The sequence below is a fragment of the Puntigrus tetrazona genome, chromosome 6 (assembly GCF_018831695.1).
Source record: "Puntigrus tetrazona isolate hp1 chromosome 6, ASM1883169v1, whole genome shotgun sequence".
Taxonomy (NCBI): domain Eukaryota; kingdom Metazoa; phylum Chordata; class Actinopteri; order Cypriniformes; family Cyprinidae; genus Puntigrus; species Puntigrus tetrazona.
In genome coordinates, this window is record NC_056704.1 from 27,265,618 (window position 1) to 27,290,617 (window position 25,000).

Below are 25,000 nucleotides of genomic sequence, written 5' to 3' on the forward strand. Positions count from 1 at the left end.
TTTGAAGCCATTTAAAATGACCGGTACTTACACAAAAGTAGCCAGAAAGAAATGCTAATATATATATACTTTTTAAAAATAGCAATATTTCACAATTGGATGGACATATGGCCAAACCTCTGATAAATGCAACATTCATGCACGTAAAAGAAAACTTCCCAGTGCATCCAGAATGAAAAATGAAATGATTTTCTCACCCTTGATGTCCCATAGCGTAAAATGGCGGTTGTTGGAGGCCTCGGGTGCCAGCGTGAAATAGAATCGATGTCCGGACTGCGGCTCATCTCTGTCCACCACGCTGATGGTGTGAATGAGCTGGAGAAGAGACAGAAAGACAGAAAGAGGTTAAACCTCGGTGTCTCCACCGTCCTAATCAGAGAACGCGCTTCTACCAGAAAAAAAAAAAAAAAGAAGAAGTCACACTGAAGGAACTTCAGCCAGACTGCATGACTACTCATATTTACTAGTCGACTGTTCAGCCAGAAAAGTAGCCGACAAGTCAATATTTACCTTATGTAAATGACTCACTTCTGGCAAGTCAAACAGTGCGCGAGTCTAGAGAAGGTCCACTGCTGAGAAGATGAGGCTGACAAACCAAAGCGTGCATATCTGCTTTTCCGGCTTCATGCAGCTGCTGTTGTCACAAACACAAGTCATGTTCTCCTCGCTAGAGTTCCTGTCAGCCTCTGGCCGACATCTGATAAGCTCGCCGGCGCTTCGCAGTAATTCTGGCTCGCGTGCCACTCTCACCTTCTCCGATTTCTGTAGCGCGAGTTCACAGGACGTTCACTTTTGGGTACTTCAAACATATATTTCAGGCATTGCTGGTTAGCGTACAAAGCCGCTGCCAAAATAGATGCATTAAAAAGACAGGCTTATCGCATAAATGAACTACCAGTCAATCTGCTGCTTAAGATTTTGCACAACAGCTTGGCACAATGGTTAAATATAGCTGTGTAAATAAATGAATAAATACATTTCCTTGACCGACAAATGAAGAGTCACATATGGGTAATTTTAATTAACACTAAAAATGTTCATTACTTGAGTTAAAATAAACCTTAACTGAAAAAATTAAATACAAAAAAAAAAATAAAAAGTAAAAATAAAATAAATAAAATAAAATAAAAGTAAAAATTAAATAAATAAAATTAAATAAAAAGTAAAAATAAAATTTATTTGATTTAATTTTAAAAAATGTAATAAAAATTTTACTCATTTTATTTCAGGAAGTCACAATATTTCAATTTCACTTGTAATAAATATAAATTTACCAAAACTAAATAAACTAAAACTATAAAATAAAAGTATTAAAAGTAGACGAACAAATAAAAATAATAATAGCAAAAACTTAAACTCAACTAAAATAAAACAAAAAATATTCAAAGCAGATATTATAATGACTACAAACACACACACACACATTCATTTTAATAACGTAATCTTGATTAATATTAATTTCTGTGAATACAAAATCAGACTAAAGCTATATTTTAACATTAGCTGATGCGCGACCTAACAACGCACATGTACATTATAATCAAGATCAATTTTTAAATGCACATGATCACTGTTGATCACCATCGCATTCACCTGTTTCGCGTAGCTTTGTACAACATGCATATTACAAAGTATGCAAAAGTGAATGTATTGTTCGCTGTGAAGCCGGAGCGTTTTGCATTCAGAAAGCACATTATAACTGACCGTGCAGGAGCCGCGGACCTCTTTTTTTGTCATATTATGCTAAAACCACACAGGGCTCTCTCGACAGTTTCTGTGATAAATCAGAAGCGCGAGGCGGAGAAGTTGTGTCAGTGAGAGTGGGTGTACTTGTGAGCGGCATCGGGCCCAGTCACTACATTAGTTGGATTGTGAGACAACAGATGGAAGTGTTTAGTAGGGCGGGAGGAACAGAGGAGCGATGGAGAGGGAGTGGGCGGCTCTTCAGACAATCCCGCCAAAATTCCCATGTTCTCTCATTGCTCATTTCTCATTACACGGTCATCAAAAGCCTCGCACGGCATTTATGTCAATTTTTAGGGAGGTGATAGAAAATCCAAGTGTAATTAGAGGAGAGAGAGAGAGAAAAAAAAACCCTTAAATTAAAAGTCTTTCTGCAAAGTCTTTCCCGCGCCCTGAAGTCGGCGAGGAACGCTCGCGCTCGCTCGGATTGCAAAATGAAAAGGAAAGACGCTCGCGCACACCGGGAAAGTGAAAGCAAGGACAAACGCTTGTAAGGCACAGCCGTATACTCAAAGGAGACCCCACACTAACACTGATGTTTCCCCTTCAAAATGATTAAAGCTGGAGTTTCCAAGAGAGGCAAAGTGCTTGTGTTTAAGCCCCGGTCCTCCAGGACGCGCTCGTTTGACGGGCTCCGCTTTGACTCCGGCGCTCCGCTCCCGCGAGGAGAAACCCGGCGTTCACCGGCACAGCCTTTCAAGAAACAGTTCGCTCGGAGATGAGCATTCTGTTCACACTGTGTCAGTTCAAACCCGTGCACTATTTCTTTTTAAAAGAAGTCCATGTGACTCATGCACTATATTCCGTGTCTTCTGAAGTGATTGACAGCTGTCAAATGTCACTGAAATGTCAACTTGTGCATTGTTTTTTTTCCATTATATCACTTCCCAGTTATGTTTATTGAGATGTCTTGGTATTATATATCTATTTTTAGTTTTTTGACATTACCAGTCCTTGAGAGATACTTTTAAACAATGACAACAAAATCCTATTCTATTCTATTCTATTCTATTCTATTCTATTCTATTCTATTCTATCATAGAATTCATGACATTTGGCATCAACGTATCACATTTACATTTACGCATTTGGCAAACGCTTTTATCAAAAGTGATATACGTAGCTTTTAAGTAATCGTTCTATCGATAAATCAATAAACATGCAATTAAATTAATGAACATAACTGAATGCATGCAAACAGTAAAATAAATAAACAGCCTATATACATAAATGCATAACATCAATAAATGTAGACAAAGACATAAACGGATATATGATCACACACACACACACACACATAAATAAATAAAGACAAAATACACATGCGGACAAATACATAATGAACATAAACACAAAAAATAGCAGACAAATATATGCATGCATTGAATAAATAACATTTTACACTTCTAAATGTCATTTTTTTAAATGTTCATCTTTTCACAAGCTACCGTAGCCTTTACTTTTAAAGAACTGTACTTTTATGCTTATTTTGAAAGACTATAAAGTCTCTTTATATGTCAAAGTCCTAAAAAACGGCAGCATGGTTGAGGAAGGAATCTAAACGTGTTTGGTGAACTATTCCTAAAGATCAACCAAAGTGACATATTTAGATTGATGACACAAGGAAACTATCGTCTGTGAGTACTAATGTTTGCTGCTACTGTATATTGTGTAAGTATACTGTGCACAGCATGCGTGTGCCCCGAGGTGCTGATGTACAGAAGAGCTGGACTGCATATCTACTCAGATTCTGGTTTAAAGCCCACAGACTGTCAGTCACGCTCACATGGAAACACATTCTGGCACAGAAAGAGAGTGCGGTGTTAACATTCATTCATGAGTGTGTGCTCGGTATTGTTACTGCAGTCTGTGAGTGGCAGGCTTGCCAATCTTTACCAGGGTGAGTTAAGGTAAAGTTAGGGTTTTTAAGGAGCCTCTTTTTTCAGCCCTTTTTTCACGTTGAACATGTGCAATCTTTTGCTGCATTTTTTAATCTTAAAAGTGTATTTTTTTTGTAAAAGCTGTGCGGGAGCCCAGCCTGAATCATGTCTAGATGATGTTTCCTGTCTCAACTTTCCAATACAAACCGATCCAACCCAGAAAACCAACCAACCAGACAACCAACCAACCAACCAACCAACCAACCAACCAGACAACCAACCAGACAACCAACCAACCAACCAACCAGACAACCAACCAACCAACCAACCAACCAGACAACCAGACAACCAACCAACCAACCAACCAGACAACAACCAACCAACCAACCAGACAACCAGACAACCAACCAACCACCACCAACAGACAGACAACCAACCAACCCAACCAACCAACCAACCAACCAGACAACCAACCAACCAACCAACCAACCAACCAAACAGACAACCACCCAACCAACCAGACAACCAACCAACCAACCAACCAACCAACCAGACAACCAGACAACCAACCAACCAACCAGACAACCAACCAACCAACCAACCAACAGACAACCAACCAACCAACCAACCAGACAACTAGACAACCAACCAACCAACCAACCAACCAACCAAACAGACAACCAACCAACCAGACAACCAGACAACCAACCAACCAACCAACCAGACAACCAGACAACCAACCAACCAACCAGACAACCAGACAACCAACCAACCAACCAACCAGACAACCAACCAACCAACCAACCAACCAACCAACCAACCAACCAACCAACCAACCAACCAACCAAACAGACAACCAACCAACCAACCAAACAGACAACCAACCAACCAACCAACCAACCAACCAACCAACCAGACAACCAGACAACCAACCAACCAACCAGACAACCAACCAACCAACCAACCAACCAGACAACCAGACAACCAACCAACCAACCAACCAACCAACCAAACAGACAACCAACCAACCAACCAACCAACCAACCAGACAACCAACCAACCAACCAACCAACCAGACAACCAGACAACCAACCAACCAAACAGACAACCAACCAACCAACCAACCAACCAACCAACCAGCAAATCAGCCAACCAGCTAACATTAGAAAACAAAATAAATAAGATAAACAAATAATTTAAAACATTATACAGCACTCTTTAATCATACTTCTAAATTAAAAGGACATAAAAAAATTCGAAATAAAATAACAGTAAAATTAAGTGACCATTTGTTACTAAAAGTAAACATCTAATTAAAAATTAATAATAATAATAATCTACCCATACAAACAAGGCATATTTTTTTTTTAAATAAAATAAAATAAAATAAAATAAAATACATTTTTATTTTATTATTTTACTCACTTCATTGCATTGTGTTTTAAGGTTAACTGTAATAATGTCTTGATAATGATAATAATATCTTACCAGTATATTTTCCTCGTTCTTTCTTTCACATTAATACAGTACATCGGGCCGTAAAAGCCTTTTCTTAGAGTGTAAATTAGCACTGGCGAACGACATCTACGCAAACTCAATTTAGTCTTTTCGAAATGTTTAAGCAGGTACAGATTGAGGCAGAACTCCAGAAAATACAAATGTTGTTGATGCTGGAGTAAAACTGCAGGTGTTGAATCCCCAAACCATATTTCTCATAAGTCGAGCAGTACTTGCAGCTGATAATGTTTCTGCTTGATTACATCCACGGCAGCATTAAACTAAACACTAACCCGTGCTTCCCATCGGCCTCATTATTCGCGGCGCTCCACTTCTGTCTGCGGCTGATAATACGACGCCGGACGCGTTTAAGAGCCTTTAATCAACACACACAAACTGCCGTGACTTTCCTAACATTGTCTGGGGTTCGGAAAAACAGTGTTAGGCAACACAAGATCTCCAGCCGCACGACAGAGGACGGGGAAAACGGGACACATGTTACATTTTGAAGATGTTTGTTTATTGGTCTCTTCTCAGCTTGAAAGGGAAGTTTAGTGGGGCTCCTGCTGAGCGCCTGCTTTCAAACGTCCTTCATCGCTTTAGAGCTCGCCGATGAAATGCTGCTCTACTGTAAAAAAGTTGGGAATTGGAAAATGGTACTTATCGATTTCCTTAAAAATAAAAGTTATTTTCAAGATGTTTGGGCCACTTGAACCATATTCCTTCATCGATTCAGCACAAATGACTCGCGCGAATAGGTTCGTTGGTGAGAATCGGTCTAAAAAGGGAGTATTTATTTCTTATCATGATCAAATTCGGTTCAAGACGAAAAAAACTAAACCAACGAAGGAGCTAAAAACTAAATCCGCTATCATATTTATACACTAAACGTACAGTATCAGTTTTGAATGTTGCCAAGCAATTGCAATAAAATGTGCATTTTTTTATCCTAGAGAGATGCTTTTAAACAATGACACAAAAGTCTATTCTATTCTATTCTATTCTATTCTATTCTATTCTGTACAGCATAGAAACCATGACATTTGGCATCAATATATTACATTTACATTTATGCTTTTATCAAATGTGATATACATAGCTTTAAAGTAATCTATCAAAAAATCAATAAACACAAACACAAATTAAACAAAAATTAATTTAAACTACAAAAATGACAATAACTAAACCTGAAAAAAAAATTAAGCAAAATAGAGCTATAACGAAAATAAAAAAAAATAAGTGCTCATGCAAAAGCACATACAAGATTAAAATAAAATTAAAATGTAAAAAGTCAGCTCAAAAATTAATAAATCCTAATAATACTTATGTAAAACTATTTAATTAAAATAAAGCAACAATAAAATAGATATATTGCATAAAAAAGCTTAAATAAAAATGTCATATATATTTAAATGTACTGAAACAAACAATAAAAATAAAAGCTAAATAAAATCTAAAATATTGTGTGTCAGTGTGTATAAACTCAGCAGAGAAATAACATCACATGTGCACTGATGAATAGTTCCCAATCCAGACGTGCATTAAGATATTAAACAGGGTCAAATCTCCATGTTAACTTTCAGGAAGCAGAGCTGTTAATTGGACCGATTCTTATCCTTCCTATTTTGTGACCCTCATTTGTTTAATGAGCTGTTGTTTGGGTTGTAAAAAAAAAAAAAAAAAAAAAAAAAGAATGAAGTAAACAAGGGTAAATGAGAACAGAAACTATACAAAAAGAATAAATGAACACTGTTTTCTTAACAAACGTTGCAATTGCGATGCCAAAGACAGAAACAACAAAAGGTCATCTGATATTTCCCATTTCGAGGGCAAAACTAATGCCTGGGGGGCTTCTGGAGGCAGAAGGATTGGGAAGGAAAAACGCCGAGAGAAACAGGGACTTCAGAGAAAGAAAGACGGAGAAAAATAATGTGAAGGAGAGAGAGATTGCGAGAGGGAAGAAGTGTGTGGGAGTTTATTGAGTGGCAAACACAGCTCCCTCAAGCAAAATCATCTAATTAGATTTCCATCCAACAGCCCCCTCATGACCCTTTAAGCTGCGCGAGGCTCGGAAAGTGAGAAGCCAAGAGTCTCCCAAAAGTCTCGCACGTTCTCCAGAGTCTTCCAGGACCAAAGGTCTTCTCCGAAAGTCTTCCTCCGGCTCACAGAGGAGGAGGAGGAGGACGCTGACCTCTGAGACGGATGGAGAAGTTCAAGAAAAAAAAAAAAAGAGTTTTCGTTCTACGAGTTTGCATTGGAGCGACGAGGAGAGGAGCTGACGGTAATTAGTTAGCGAAGGCGATAATTAATCTGGGCATTGAAAACCTGGAAATATCCGGGTGATTTTCAGCCAGGAAAAGTCAAAGAAATTAATAAAATACTCAACTACTGATGAACAAGTACATAGTAAATAAAGAACTCCGGTCAGGCTCAGATCTAAAGCATTGGCCAGAAAATGATTGTGATCTGATTGTGATCACCGCAAAATAATTCAAGAAAAAACACTGAAATCAGAGCGGCAAATCTGATTATTTATTAAAAAATTAATAAAAAAAAAAAAATGAGTTACTGTGCAGAAATCGTAGTGCTACCTAAAACAAAATAAAGCAATCAATCATTACAAGTCTTTTAATATATATTTATATATACTATTGTAATATATGCACACATATATCAATCAATCATTACAAGTCTTTTTAAAATGCATTTATTTAAATATCTAGAGTATATCTATAAAAAAATTGTGAAATTAGAGTTTTTTTCTAAATATATATATATATATATATATATATATATATATATATATATATATATATATACACTTCACAAAGATTGTACAAATTAAAAAAGAAAGAAATAAAGAAGTTATGAATTATAGTTTCACTATAACTTTACTAAAAAAATTGCTAAGCAATAAACATTCCATAAAGTTATTTTTAAACATGAATTAAACGACCAATTATGAATATGCTATGGCAGTCCATTTGAGGATGCGATAGAATAATAAAAAGCAGCTCAACTAAAGATTTTCTGCTGTTCTAAACAGTTTACTTATTCAAAGGCAGACCTCACATGCATGTAACAATTTATATATTTCACTTAAAACACCACACGAAGACCAGAACAGGCTCACGGCGTGACCAATCAAAATGGATATTCACAGCGACACAGCGCCATTAACTAACAACCAAATGCAGCTAAAAAAATCAAAGTGAGAATAAAAGCCTTTTCCCTTCTACCGCATAAATAACCCTCATTATCAAGGTGACCTTTCAATTATTCCTCAATTCCCATCAGCCTCTTCTGAAAGTCCTTCCCGGAGCACCCCCGCAACAGTAGCTGCGTGTTTGTCAATTTAAAACGTGACGGATTTATATTTTTACTTCGAAAATTGATTCCTAGTTCACAGCTTGAACTTTCCGCGGCACAATTCCTGCTATTTTCCACAGAAGTAATGAAATATAAAATCATATGTGCTTTGAATGAAACGAGGGTGGGTGCATTTTCGTTTTTTTTTTGCCGTCCGTAGGAGTGAATCGGGCACGGGTTGGGTGTATGTGTCACCGTGCGATCGGGAGCCAATCCATCTCGGCGGCCGTCTGCGAGCGCACGGGAGCGAGAGTGTACTTTTCCCCTCGAACATTAGTCATGTAGCCGGGACTGTCCCGCGGGAGGACCAGACCCCTGCGATCTGTCACACGGAGCCCATCGGTGCCATTTGATGTCTTGTGCGGAGCTGACAGGCCTCTAGTCCTCGGGCCCTTCTTAGTATTTGCCTTTCCACCCGGCCTTTCCCTGCACACGCCACTCTATATGATATCTGTCTCTCCTCATCCCATCAGCTGAAATACCACAGGGTTACGCGCTCGCACCGCTTCGCATGGCAATCTGAACAAGGGTCAGGCGTGTGGATAATCAACGGGATCATGAAGACGACGCGCCGTGAATCTGAGACCTCGCTGGGAAGATAAATGGAGCTGTGGGAAGATGCATCACTTTTCTGACCATGGGAGTCTAATTTGTGCACTTTGGTATTCAGGCGCAAATATGTCTGGCATTAAAAAACACGGTACTGTCAATCAATCAATCAATCAATCAATCAATCAATCAATCGTTTTCATGTATATAGCGCTTTTAACAACACAGATCGTATCAAAGCACTGCCATAGCGTTTTTGGGAAGTATCATGGCGTTCTTTGAAAATGTTTTCGAAACTACTTCTTAAGAAAAAGCATGGCGGTACCAAATAATGAGAAACATTACAAATACCGTTTACAAAAATGAAGAATTTAAATGAAGAAAAATACATGGTAGTACCATGTAAAGAGAAATAGTTAAAAAGGTGCCATTATTTTACCACATTTTGAGGTGCGTCCAATAGTAGTTACCATGGTAAAAGTTATAAAATACGGTAGTGTCGCTGTAATATTTGTAAATTAAGCAAAATAGCATTTACAGTATAATGTACAGCAGTGTACCATATTTACCCTATTTTGTGTCCTAAAACGTGAAAAAGCATGGTACTGCTTGTAAGTGAAGAGAAAAACCCACCATGTTTCCATATTTCCAGGGTTCTTTTTACAAATGGTGCGTGTCCCAAAAAACATGGCAGTACCATGGTAAAAATTTGAAATAATGGGAAAAAGTAACATTATTTTACCATATTTTAGGGTACTTAAAAGAACAACCACGGTAATGTACATGTTCTAAGAAACACAGTAATACCAGGGTGCTATTAGCATGCGAAGAGAAATAGTTGATAAATACCATGATAAAGCACCACCATGTTTTGTGGTATTTGAAAGTTTAAGTGAAGAGAGATATTTACCCCCAAAAAAGCTTTCAGTACAATAGTGTTACCGTATTTTGGGGGTACTTCTACAGAAACCTACATAAAAAGCATTACCAATTTTACTGTATTTTGGGTTTATTCATGTACTTGTAAGTGAAGAGAAATAGCTCAAAAACAGTCCTAGTGTTAGCATATTTTTGGGTTGTTTTTGTCGTGGTAATACTGTGGCATTTTAGATGTACCACAAAAGTAACACCGATTTTTGGATAATACTGATGTGCGCGTATTTTAGCGCTAGCTTCTTTTTCCCACTATGAAATGAAAAGCGTGTCGAGCGGATCCCGAGGCCTGCAGATCTACCTGACACTTAAATCCGCGTGAGCCCATAAACGCTTTCTCCTTCCATGTCTAACATCGGTGTCACGGCGCTGGAAGGGGAGTCGCGGCCCCGGAGCCAAAGCTGCTTATGAGCTATCGGCTAAGTCCTTTTTCATGTCTCTAGCCCTCTTTCTCTCCCTGCGTCTGATTTATTCACCTTTTACACACAAACAAATACGCTGTGTTGTCATCCTTCAAATGGGATCAAACTCCATGCATTTAGCGGCTTAAGCTAATCTGATTTCACTGTTGTTCTATAAGAAACGCGAGCGGCGACGCTAGCGAGCGCTAGAGCAGAGAGAAAGGCCACGCTAGCATGGCACACCAACAAAGCGTGATAATTGCTCTAGCGCTAGTGTCATGTGAAAGCGAGCACGTTTTTGAATCGCACAACAGGCTGTATATATAGAGAATATCAGCCGGTTTGCAAAATACACAAACGCTAGCACTTTTTGATTTTATGGCTAATTTCTATAAGTACTTTTCGAGGTGCAGTCTAATGAGGTTTGTTTTTTTTCGGCCAGATTTTGATATATTTGACAGATATGAACTACTGTAAGAGGAAAACTCGCTGTTGTGAATTGCAAATCAATTATAAATAGATATGTTTTCTGTTACATTACATTAATGCTGGTTTATTTGACAATATTTATTCATCTTTGTTAGCATTAGTTAATAAAAATACCGTTGGTTGTCCTTTTATGTACATTATTAAAACGTATTTCACTTTTGATTTTGAAATCAACTTCAACTCTGAAATCTCTACAGTGAAAACCGGTTAAATGGTTAACGGTAAGTTCCTGTAAAACTTACAGGTAAAAAAACTAAATTGATTTGCATTGCATTTAAAATTTAGTTTATATTTTGTGTTTTTTTCTTTAAAATCACTACGTTGTTTCTTAGTTTTTCTCACCGGTTATGTTCGTTAGGGTCGTATGTTGCATCCGGTGTTGTTAAATTAATGTTTATTGCGTATTTCAGTTTAACGAGTCTCACCATGATGGTGTTTAGTGTTTGTGTGAAGGTCTTTCTCACTATCAGTGTATTTCAAAGGTACAAAAAATAGATTTCAGCACATTAATAGGTAAGTATATTAACATTATATCAGTTAATAAAATTACGGTATTTAACTGTAAATTGAATTCCAGTTTTTCACTTTAAATTTTTTAATTTTTACAGTGTATGAATTACACACTAGCTATATAAATTAATTAAGTTTTTCTCCCTAAGATGCATGACCTGGGCATGACATATTGTCATTCACTTTCAAATTCAAACTCAATTAAAATTCAAACTAATAAATGAGAAGATAATTATTTTATTCATCACTGCTATCCAGAATGAATCATAAAGAAAAGCAATTGATTGAGGGATGAATAAATGCATTTGAACAAACATATTAGTAAACATATAAGCGCTATTTTTATATATTTCAATATAAAGCAACTTTCGCGGACAAGGTTGGAATTTTCTCAAAATATTCTAATGATAATTACTATATTATTAATGACATGATTATGATTATAAAAATAACAAACAGTGTATTAAATAGAGTATAAGAAAGAAATAAACAGTGGTTTAATTTTTCTAATTCTAAATCAATTTAACAGAAGCATTCAAGTAAGAAATAAAACAGAAATTGAATAGTAAAATGTAAAAATAACCACATAGTCTCTAGTGCATTAATTACAAATATTAAAAAAAAAAAAACGTATTTGTGCATGTTCTTTTTAAATAACATTTAATAAGAGCAGCCAATAACATTTTTGACAAAATGATAAATTTAAATGCATGATGTTGGCCTATTCAATTAAAAATGTGAAAAAAAATCAATTTTTTTTATGCAATCAATGCTGAATCAAGCATAGAAGTGTAATAAGCGTAAAACCACCTAAGATTGGAGCTCCGCAGGAGTCGCGGTTTTACACATTTAAGCACTGATGCATAAAAAAAATCCCATAAATAAACATTTATTTGAAGAATGAATTGAATGCGTTTGCATCTTCATTGAGACGACGGTGAAGAGGAGGAGCGGTCAGGGAATATGCTAAAGTTTCATTGCGATTCTTGGGATTCGTTTTAAAAACTCGTTTCAGTGATTCAGAGTCGACTCTGAATCGACTTTGCCGGATGCTTTCATTCACTCCGCATGAAAGATCATTTCAAAAACCCATAATAGGAGCACTTTAATGTACCGTTCTTCTGCAAATAGGTACATAACCAGCTCGGTACAAGAAGCGACTAGCAATAGTAAGCCAATCTGAGAAATGCAAACGGCGTGACGGTAATTTAATCCAAACGTTACATTTGTTCGAGTAACACCGACTCAACCGACCCGATGCCTGGCAGCTATCACGATTGATTCAAAGCGCAACTTGTGCTAAGAAAACCAAAAAGGACGCTCGTGAACCAGGTGTTTATGCGGAGGCCAGGTTTTGCGCGCCGATCTTAGGTGAGAGATAAATGAGTGTAATTGCGTGTTCCTCCACAGGCCTAATTTCCAGCCCGATCGCCGAAATGATTCATCACGGAGCCAGGGCGCGCGTAAAGTTTTAACGCACAAACGGCGGCGTCTCCTGCCCTCCGCGGGCGTCTCTCGCTCACCGAAGCCAATTTAGTCGACACAACGCAACGGGAGACCCCGGGGTGGCAGACTACAAATCACGTCAACACGCTACAGGTTATCGTAAAGCTATTACATCGCTGGAGCCGCAGCAGGGGGCTTCCAAAGAGTCCCGCGCTTAATGAGAGAAATTTATTACGATAAGCCGTCACCGGATTGCACTTTACCTCGGTATTCGGGGGGACCGAGACGCTTGCGATTTTTCACCTTAAATGCACTTCAGAAACAGCGGGTATCATGGCCCTTCGGTCCTAGTGAAAGATGAAACGTCTTCTGAGCTCTCGCGGACTCAAACGGCATCTTTTCCAGTGTATACCGCTATTGTGTTGCGCTCGCTCTTTGTTTTGTCCAGCCAGCGGGCCGGATGAAAAGCGTCTCCTCAGCGTGATGCTACATCACAGGATACATGGTGATTGTTAAGGTGTGAATGCCACCCATATCGCTTTGAGTTTCCACACACACACACACACACACACACACACAAACCCCTCTATCTCTGGCTCATCTAACAAGAAGAAACATGCTCTTTTGTGTCTCTGTTCTTTCAGGTAGGCTTTGACTTTATTCTACTTGGTAACACTTAAAAGTCACTGCTGGTGACTCTGTGACTTCTCACACAAGTTTCCTTTTAGCTCTCTTTTTTTTTTTTTTTTTTTTTTTTTGGAGTATTTCAGTTGCCATATAATGTCAACATGAAAATCAACCAGCCTTTCTTTCTTCGAAGTTCATGAAAAAAATCATCTCTCTGTACAATATATATATATATATATATATATATATATATATATATATATATAAACATATATATATATTAGTGCTGCTCAAACCTTTAATAGCATCCAAAATATTTTTCTTTATATATGCATGTGTGTATATTTAAGACAAATTTATTAAGTTTATATATTAAATATATTTATAGACAATAGTATTTATATATACATATTAAACACAGTACACACACATGTATTATGTAAACAATATCATGAATAATTGTTTGACAGCATTATATATATATATATATATATATATATATACACTAATATTTATAATTCATATAATGATATGAACTATATTTCTACAAGTGGTATTTCAATCATTTCAATTTATTTTAAATCTACTTCATTACCTTTCAAACTGTGCAACTTTGCATTGTATTTATTTATTTTTTTTTACATTTTTGCTTAGTTTTTTTGTATGATATGACGTTCTTAAACGCTGTGTAATTTTACCTGCACGAATTCGAATCAACATTTTCTCAGCTGTCACATGATTAAATGTTTTTGTTTTGTTTTTTTGTTATCCCTGGGGTTTAATTGAATTAAAGGATTCACAGGTGACTTTAATTATTCACAATTAAGTTTTTACTTGAACTTTTATTCACCTGTGCTTCACATTAGCTGTATGCTTGCACTCAACATACGTTCATCGCTTAAGACTTGTTTTTAACATTAAACTTTCAAAGTTTCAACGCGTAAAACTAGAATAACAGAGAATAACAAAGTGTAAAAAAAAATATATATATATATATAAAAAAAAACAACAGGACACACAAAATATTTTTCTTGTCTATTTTTCAGTCTTTCAAACCGAACCTGGCTATTTAATGGTTAAATAACCTACAAAAGAAAGCAACATTCACTCTTTTCTTTTTCCAAGGTTGAAAACGGAAGATGACAAAGCCCTTCTTACACACAGCCAAAAACGTAGCACAAAGGTTACTAGTTCTGTACAACAAAAAATCTCTGAGAATCCTTAATCCAGCAATAACAGGCCTCTTTCAGGACTTCTATTGTGGAGCGAAGCCCTCGAGAAGAAGACACACAGAAAGGAGGAGTGCGCACAATTTTCCATGACATCTCCAAAAGGCAAACAAACCTTTTGTTGTTCTTTATGTTTTACAGCCGCGCGGAAAAGAAGCAGGGAAATGTTGGGTGGATCAACAAATAAACAGAGCTTTGAGGACAAAAACAACTTAAAAATACATTCACATCGTTGTCGTGTGCATTGAGAAAAACACATACAGCGCCCCGTTTCCGCTTTAATTAATTTACATGTTCGTATTGTTCTCTATAATCGTAATCGTGCATTTATGTCAATTATCTCACATCTTGACTGCAGCCATTAAAAAGCACATGCTAATGGCTGCCATGAGATTTTCCTTTTGTCCGTCCATCATCCCCAAGATTAACTACACACATAATAATATTTTAGGCTATCCATATTATGACAAAATTATACAGTCAACTAAAAATATTTACATGATCATTTCTTAGATCAAATGTAGGTACATCTGTACTTTTTTGTTTCTGATGGGAGAATTTGATGTGCAGTAAACTAAAACTTTTGCATAAAATATGTATATTTATATACAATAAATGTAATATTTCTTTAAATATTAAAACATAATTGGAATGAAATCACAAAAGCACAACTACATATTAGTTCGCATATAGGCTACATCTTTATTTGTATGTTAATCTATAAGAGTTTGGGCTGTTTATAGGATTTTGCCCACCGTGGCCCCGCCCTACAACATCAAGCCCCGCCCCCAGGTAAAAGATGTTCCCGTGTCTATGGGCACAGTCAAATGAAGTACTGTATCTGCTCAATGTCAAGTGTTCTTACATGTTACATGCAGTTTACATTCATAGAACACAATTCTATAGGGTTTTTTTATGGTTTAAGTGGAAAAAAAACCTACTTCATGCTTTCTTCAGATGAATGTTTAGAGTGCCGTACTTCATAAAAGACAGTTTAGCCTTATTTTAAAACTATTTAAACTATCTCAAAAGCACTTAATGCCCTCGAAATGCATACCTTGTAGCTTTGAGCAGAACCAGGTAGTCAATTACAAATTATTTCATCTTTAATTTAATTTTATAGTAATATTTATTAACATTCAATATCAACAAGATGTTAATGAATACCACAAAATATTATTATTATTATTATTATTATTATTACTGTTGTTGATATGACTGTTTTTGATAAAAAAGTATATGTTAATATTTATTAACTTTCAATATTAACAAGATGTTAATAAATACCACAAAATATTATTATTATTATTGTTGTTATATATATATATATACTGTATATATATATATATATATATATATATATATATATATATATATATATATAAACAACAAAAAAAAACGAAATTTTCATTATAAATAATATGTATTTATTTAATTTAATTTAATTTAATTTAATTTTTATTTTATTTTATTTAGTGTAATTAAATTTTTTATATTTGGTAAAGAATTATTATTTTGTACACACACACACACACACACACATATATATATATATATATATACACACACACACATTTCCAAATATTTGCCATGCCAGTTTGCTAGTCAGCTCAGCTCAGTCGGTTTGGAGCAGAGCTTGTGATTTTTATCTCCTCAAAAATGCACTTTTTGGGCTCCACAGTAGATCTGTCTGAAACAGCATGAGGGTAAATAAAAAATGAAAAGAGTTGCACTTTTGGGCTGAGCATGTATTCTTCCAGTCCACGAGTAAACAAAAGCGAAGATCTGCAACAAGTCGCTACAAATGCGCTGCAGGTGAGTTTGCTTCACCGCTGCAGGTTTTTTTTTCTTTTTTTGCGCAACTAGAGTTTATAAATTGCCTTTGGGACGAAATGTCAGACGGATCATTCTTTCCAATTGAAAAAGGTCCGAAGCAGGAGCAAAGCAATAATGAAACTATTCTGACAAAAACGGGAAAGCGATTGGCTCGGTACTAAATCTGACACACACTGATTGTTCTGCCGGACTCCAGCGCTCCGGTCCCCGGGTCAGAGGTCGCAGCGCTGTATCTCTCAGACCGGGGCGCTTTTTAAGACGAGGCCAAACGGGAAGGAGACGCTGGTGAGTTGAGCCAAACTACATTAGCCCGGCGGGATCGGACGAGATATCGAGCTTGGGAAAAACAAATCTAGTTAGGCGTTGTAAACTGCCGTCAAAGCGAATCAGGGAGGCCATGCTGAGTGCTACAGTCCCACAATGCAATTAGAATCTGACCACTTCATCACGCCGCACACCTGATGTTCCCCAAGCTATCATCCCGCAGCTGTCTGAGACGAGCCGGCCAGATTACATATGCTTTACACGGAAATGACAAGGTTTCCCTCGCAGTTCCGTATCTGGGCTGACAGCTTTATCAAGTCGGTGTCTCCTGACCGCAGATATCCTATCAAATCGGCTGTAGCGATGATTTGTTTCAGATTCGTCGGGCTTTATCTCACCTGGCCGGGTTTGGCGTCCTCGCAGATGGATGCCTCGTACGGAGTGGCGAGTTCAGGAGGGTTGTCGTTCACGTCCAGGATTCGGATGCTGACCGCCGTCTGAGACGCCATGGACTGGTTATCTGAGGAGAGGCAGATTGAACCATCATCAGAGCCGTGGACTACCTGATCTCATGGCCAGCGGCGTGGAAGACATTTCAAAAGTGTGTATTTAATGTAGAAAGTAAGCTCGTGTTCGTATAATGATGCCAACTGGAGCTTTACTAACACATGATAATGGTACGTTTTCGGGGCGCAGAAAAACGTGCCGTATTGGGAAATAATAATTCTAGTTTGGACAAATCACAAGTGCAGTACAAATATCACGCTAGTTTCTAGGAGACGCGCACTTACAGTCTGAATACACTTCTGATTAAAAAACATCTGACAAATGTGCGAACTTAAACACTGAAAACACATACCATTTATAACAAGATTCTGGCTTGTTTGCCAGTGTTTGCTTTGTTATTTTTGTAGCAAAGCCAAGGAAAATATTTTTAGCGCTTGGCAATGAATTTTTATGATTTTTAATATGTAAACGTAACATGTACTTTTTTAAATATAGAAATGCATGTGTGTGTTTATGTATAGTACACACACAATCACACACATTATGTAAACTATATATATATATATATATATATATATATATATATATATATATATATATATAGGATGCGATTGTATATATTTTTGGAATGATTCTATTATACAAAATATCTAATGCACAACAAAAAACAAACCCAGTAAAAAAAAAAAAACTAATTCATATATATATATATATATATATATATATATATATATATATATATATATATATATATATATATATATATATATATTATTCCTAAGTTTTTGTTTTGTCTAAGAAAGCAAGAAATAAACGTCAGAATTATACTACATATCCAATGTATGAAGAGAAACAAGCAAAATAAAAAAATAAATAAGTAAATAAATAAACACTAAGCACACTAATAATAAACACTAAAAAAATATTGGTAACGAGTGTCTTTTTTTAATAATGTAATGCTGGTAAAAACCAATGGAAAGCACAAAATAAATTAAATACAAAAAATGTACAAATAAATTAGAAAGACAGACAGATAGACAGACAGACAGACAGACAGATAGATAGATCAACTTAATATTATTATTAAAATTGACTTTTTTGTCTTTCGATAAAAATATCAAAACATCTATTAAAACACTCAAAAACAGTATAATGTTGTAGTTATGGGAGCTATGTCAGGTTTTATCTGTGGACAGGTTAGAAGATATCACACAGTCAGTGTGTTCACAACAGAATCTCAATCACAGGAAACAACGTATCGCACACAGACCGTTACATCTGAAACAAAGACCTCTCTTAACACATGCGGTGGTTGTCATGACGACGGCAGAGTTTACGCTAGATACATCTGTGAGCGGCAGAAAAGAGCAAACCCAAACACCGTGATTCTGTCTCATTAGATTCCTCTGAAACAGCAGACGTATTTTACATGCATTTTAAAGCCTGTGTCTCAGACATTGACCAGCACGGGCTTCGAGCCTCACTAATTAACACTAAATGTACGCCCTCAAATAACACAAAAACAAAGTTCGCGTCTGAATGCGCTTCTAACCACTTTCTCTCTCTCTCTGCAACAGTTTTATTACCAATTTTTTGTATTTTTTTTATTACCAGAAACGACCAATTAGCAACAATATATATTTTTTTAAAGAAACAAACAAACAAGAGAAAATTGCAATGATAAGAGCTCACCATTTGGGGCTGACATAATGAAATAAACACAGAAAAATGGAATCAATACTGGGCTGCAATATCATTCTGATCACAGGCCTATTAAGCTACAATAAAATGGAAATATTATTGGAAAATGTGTACATAATTAGTTCCATTTAAGTTCATATAAGTAAAATTATCTAGTAATGAAAAAAGCTCTCTGTGTTAGAGGAGACTGATCCTGAGCTCATTTCTGTGCTTCATTATTTCATTAGAAATGTTTTAATTTTCATAAGAGATGCTTCTCAGCACCACAGCAGGCCACCGAGTGGGCCACCATTTTAATTGCAATGAGACGTAATTACCCTTTCCTAATTAACACCGTGTTGCTGTTGTGATTGTGTTTATTTACGGTGATGTACAGTAGTCCATGCATGCTATGTGGTGTAGCATATGTAAATTAGTGCTGCCTAATTAAAAAGATGCACTTTCATTGTGCATTCACCTGTGCATTATGAAACACAAACATATCTGTAAACCAAATACATTTTTGGAGAAGCGATTTCACCTCAAAATGAAAACGAATGCATTTGATCATTTCAGTTTTAAATATAATATCTAACAGAAAACATATAAAATATAACAATAATAAATAAAAGCATTTAAGTGAGTCAAGTATTTACTGTCGCATTGTTGACTGCGGTATTAAAAAAAGCGTTTTATAACCGAAACTAATATAAATTCAAACTGAATTTTGAATGGAGTAAAGATTAAATAACAATGCTCTAAAATAAAAAACAAACAAACAAATCAAGAAATGTTCCAAAGTGTTAACCATGGTAGCGTTAATTTTCCCTTCAGGACAATACAGGAACAATATCTGGCAAAATCGTCTCTATACAATCGCTTCATACAACGCGTTGTGAATGGCTCTGAATCACAGGTCTATTCAGTCCAATGGATGGGCGAGACAGACGGGGTAACATAGAGACCAAGACATATACAAGCATACGCGGTGGAACTGGCATCAGCTTTCATTCAGCTCAGTGTGTCTGGTTTATTTGGTGTTGTTTGTCCTTTATCTCTGGGGAAGAGCAGCGTATACCTCATTATACGGTGGCCGACTCTCCTCAGTGCCCTCAGAAGATCGGTGTGCTAACCCTGCCAGTGTTCCAGGGTGCAGAGGTCTCCAGAAAGCGCTGCTCTCAGTCACCTCGCCACCTCTTTGGAGGTCTCTATAGGTCGTCTCCTGCTGGTGCGCAATTTGATTTAGCTGCTCCGATTACACCAGAGGCAAGGCTCAAGAGACTGGTGTCCTTAGTCAGTCTTGTTGAGTCCTGCCTAGCAGGACTGGTTTGTCATAATCAGTCTAACGCTTTGGGGGCAAAGCTTATCAATAATGGGTTCTTCTTGTTGGCCTTGCAATATCACCCTGCACTTTCACCAAGTTTGTGGATACTGCTCTGGATCCTCTGTGACTCCAGGGCATCCATGATCAATGATGGCTTGATAGTAGCTCAATCAGTTGAGATGTCGTCCTCGCTTACATGAAAGGGTTGGGGTTAAGCCTAAACAAAAAGTGTGCTTTCTCCATTACAGGCGACCACTTATCTGGGCATGGTGTGAGAATCGGGTCCCCTGTTTGGATCGAGTCAATCCTCACCGCAGTAGCAAGAGTCAAAGAAGGCCAGCCACTCACTCAAACTGCTAGATCTAATGGACTTCAGCGTGATGCCTTTTGACCTGCTGTACATGAGACCCCTACTGTGGTGGCTCAGGACTGAGGGAAAAGCCACTCCGTATGATCAAGGTCACACTACGATGCTTTTGTGCTTTAGACGTGTGGAGGAAACCTTGGTTCTTGTCAGTGGTGGGAGTTCCTTGTTGTCACGTAAAGTTAAAGACAGATGTGTCCCTCACCTGTTGGGGGGCAGTCATGAGTGACCACCCTGCCTGTGAAGTGGCCACCATCTTTCATATTACAAGCACTAAAGCACTTCCTCACAGACCTAATGGATGTCCTGTTGAGACGGGGGCCAAGCACGGGAAATGTATGTTTCACCCCGAGGTGGTACTGTAAAGCAGATCTGGAGAGCAATTGGACAGGCACATGTGGATCTCTTCGTGGTTCAGGAGATTTAACCCCCACCCGGAATTATGGAAGCTCATAACTTCAGATCTATAAACTCAGGTTTTTGAGACCATCCTCCAATTCAGAGCTTCCTCTATGAGGAAACTGCATGGCCTGAAAGCTTTCCACTTAATGGTGTAGAGATCGAAAGCTTAACCCAGTTACCTGCCCGCTTGGTTCAGTGCTAGAGTTTTTACAGGACAGATCATCTGCAAGGTTGACCCAATCCACCCTGAAAGTGTACGTGGTGGCAATAACTGCTTACCATGCCCCTCTCGGTGGTCAGTCTGTGGGAAGACACCCCCTAGTTGCACGTTTCCTCCATGGTGTGCTAAGGCCGAGGCCTCCTTTCAGAGAACTTTATGCTAAGTGCTGGATCAGGATGCTGTTCCATAGCCTTGAGTCCTCTAATCTTCCCTTCTCCTTAGGGGTCAAGGCTCACTCCTCCAGAAGATGGCCTTTGGGATGCAGCTCGACTTCCTGAAGGGGAAGGTCTCTAGTTCCCAGAGGACACACTTCCGGCACCCCTGCAAGCACTTGCTTCAGTCCTAGAAGCTGACACCGGTTTCACCCCATGTGCTTTTATACTTCCTGGACTCTACGTCACCCAGTCTATAACGTCTCACTCATCCATTGGACCGATTACACATGTGATTAAGAGCGTGGTCACGCTGAAGGCATTGTATAAAGCAGCGTTCTGTTCACTAACTAGGGTTACATACATAACCTAGAGACGATTTTGCCAGATATTGCTCTATTTAAAACAAATTGGCATTTTAAAACAAGTCATTCAAGCTGAAACTGAATACTGATTGAATTTTGAAGGAAGAGATGCTATATCGTATAAAACATGATACATGAAACTAAAAAAACAAGCAAACTTTGTATTCATCATGTCTTTAGTTACTATATTGCCCAATACTGTGAGTTTTCATGAGGATCACCCAAATAAACCAAACGCAGAGTGAGAACACAAAGCTCTGATCAAGTGCAACAATGCATAAGAAACAGATTTCAAGAGTATTATTCCTCTAAAGCCAGCAATACTTTCTCTGCGCTTATATAGAGCAGACATCAGAGCTATATTTAACTAGCGATGTGTGTCTGCGATATGAAGGGAAGGGATTTGAGCAGATTACAGGATGCAGGGCTTCTGTTAGCGGCCCAGCAGATGTTGGACGGCCACATATCTTCATGACATATTACCAGTCAGGCACTATATTAGAAAAGCTGCTCCTCAATCCTGTTTGAAAGCATGTCGCAGAGCTCGGCACGCGACTTACACGGAAATGAAGTCTTACGGGGTTTGGCAAGACGCTAAATCCAAAAGGACAGGAGGGTGATTATGAACTGCTATCTCAACGATCCTTGTCTCAAACATGTAAATAACATGGCAATAAACACTGTTTGTTAGTAGCGCCAAATCACACATGACAACACAATAATAGATTTTTTATATCATATGAAGATACAATATGACAATTTGTCTCTTTGCTGATTAATTGCCATGTTGATGCACCACTGCGCTAACTTGAAGTCCAAATATAATAGGTAAAATAATACGCTGAATGAAACGTTTGCATCATAAAATAAAATAAATGAATTGTGCCAATACTTACTATGAAATGAGAAAAATAAAAATAAAAATAAAAGAATTAATTAAAATGAAGTGAAATGAAATAAAAATGCAAACTATTTATCATGGTGATATTTGCTATGAAATTAAACTAAATAAATAAAAATAAAATATTTTACTTTTTTTAATTACGTAAAACTGTAATAAAAAAAATAATAAAGTATAATACTGGCCAGTATTTTATTTTTATTTTTTACATGTCACTGGCATTTGGCATTTGGCATTTATCATGGTCATTGCGTATGTGTCTAAAAGACAAAATACAAAACTGAATGGATGCTCTTAGTCTTTTATAATAACCAGGTTGTATATAATACTTTGAAATTACAGAGTTCAGAATGTTACTTCGTAAATAACTTTTTCCCTACAAATTGTGAGAAAACATATTTAAAGAAAGTCTAAACAATCTTGCATGATTCATATCCAGTCAAATGTCTGTCTCATAAAAACAGAAGAAAATGAAGAAAAGAAAGTTCAGATTGCCTTTGGTGCATTTCTGACTCATAAGAGCTCCAGCGGGAGATACGCGCGGCAGACGAAACCTTCCCTGCGTGATAGTTGGCACTGAATTAGTAGAACTGACACAGACTGCAGACCTATGGCCTAAATATTAAATTAAACCCGTCTTGTTTTATCAGCTCTCCCGGTTGCACTAACCGTGCCTAATGAGCTTCAAATGTTGCGCAAATTGACAAAACAATATCTCTGTCCTCAACCCACGCCTGAAGACATCAGAGACGTCCAAGAGCAACAATTTGGCATGAAAGCAATAAGTGAGTTTCTAGTCTGGACGAGCTTGACTCATTTAAAATAGTGTATCAAGGGCTAAATTTAACTTTGATAGTAAAAGCACTGTTGCTTTATTTTCACTGCGTCACGGCCTCTCGGACAGACGATGTCAGATGCAATAAGAGTCTGCGAACCCGGGTCATCGCTGCAGATGAAATGTGTGAATCACGTTGCTGAACTTCATCTGCCTCCTCGAGAATAAAACAACCCCGGTCAGTGCGGTCGCTTTCTCTCCTTAGAAGAAGTGCATGCATTAAAGCTGAAGGCAATGTGTTTGGAAAATGGAACAGCAAGATGCCACGCTGAAAATCTGTGAGCGATTTCTGAAGAAGAAAAAACAAAAAAAACCTAATTGCAATAAATGCATGCATGCATGCACAAATTAATGTAATATAATTGCAAGTAAACAAGATCAAGTAAACAGTTGATTCAGTTATTATCTATGTATTGAATCGACTTTCTCACATTTATATAAAGGCTTATATTTGCAATCAAAAGGATAAAACACTGTTTGATTAACCAGCATAAAAAAAGGCATTTTCTTAATTAGGTTTTTCATTACAAAGATGCAAACATCCTTAAAATAAAAATCTATTTAGAGAAGTAAAATCGCACGAGATATTCAATTTAAATTGAATTCCTTCTTCTAATGATAATATCGTCAAGTTTCAGAAATAGTGTTAACAATTAAAGCATGTCATAAATAATAAATAAAAGCTAATTTTTTTCTTAATTATATGAAATCTCGGACAACCGTGTGTGTGTGTGTGTGTGTGTATACATGTACATCGTAAAAAGTTTTTCCCTGCTGGATTTGTATTTTTTATTTTAAATCACACACTTAACCGAATTTATATTAAAGCTTTATGCTCAATTAACTTCACCAACATGATGAGCAAATCCATTTAATTTCCATCCTCGGCGTCCAACGCTCCTCATCAAATCGAACTTTCCCGTATTTTAGAGGTCAATTACCGCACGCGCGCATTCGAATCCAGAAAAAAAGAAATGAAATCGAAACGCTGCTATTTGACGCTGAATGCAAAAGCTGTACTTGAGGAGCTGCGGTGAGCTCCTCCGGTCGCGCTCGCTCTACTTTGGCATTTTCATTAAAAGTGAAAGCAAGAAGGTTGGCCGTGATTACAGAAATGTCATTTTTTGTTACATATAAACCCTTCTGTGTTTCTAATGGCCGGAAAGGGCAGCTTTTAGAGCAGGAGCCTCGAAACGGCTCAAAATCCGGAGAGAGCGCACTGCAGTTATTTTTCACTCTCCACACCAAATGTCCTTTCTGTCGAGATAAAGACACAACTGTGTTCATAGTATCTCTTTACCCTAAGGGCAAGACATGATGGTTTTTCCTCTATTTATCACCTGAAAAAGACGAAGCGAGTAAGAGAGAGAGAGAGAGAGAGAGAGAGAGAGAGAGAGAGAGAGGCTGTCTGCAGTTTGATATCATACAGCCTATCAAAAGCACAGAAATTATATGTCACTCTTCTTCAGCAGATAGG

At 37.2% G+C, this 25,000-nt stretch overlaps 1 protein-coding gene across 2 annotated transcripts in view; it reads right to left on the reverse strand.

The window, feature by feature from the left end:
* The window catches only part of LOC122346370 (cadherin-22-like), a 177,237-nt gene that overhangs the window by 19,902 nt on the left and 132,335 nt on the right, over window positions 1-25,000 (reverse strand). For both annotated transcript variants that reach the window (XM_043240956.1, XM_043240955.1), the window contains 2 exons: window positions 17,172-17,293; window positions 198-315 (listed from right to left, as the gene is read on the reverse strand). In XM_043240956.1, coding sequence (XP_043096891.1) covers window positions 198-315; window positions 17,172-17,293 — 240 coding nt within the window. The remainder of the gene's footprint in view (window positions 1-197; window positions 316-17,171; window positions 17,294-25,000) is intronic.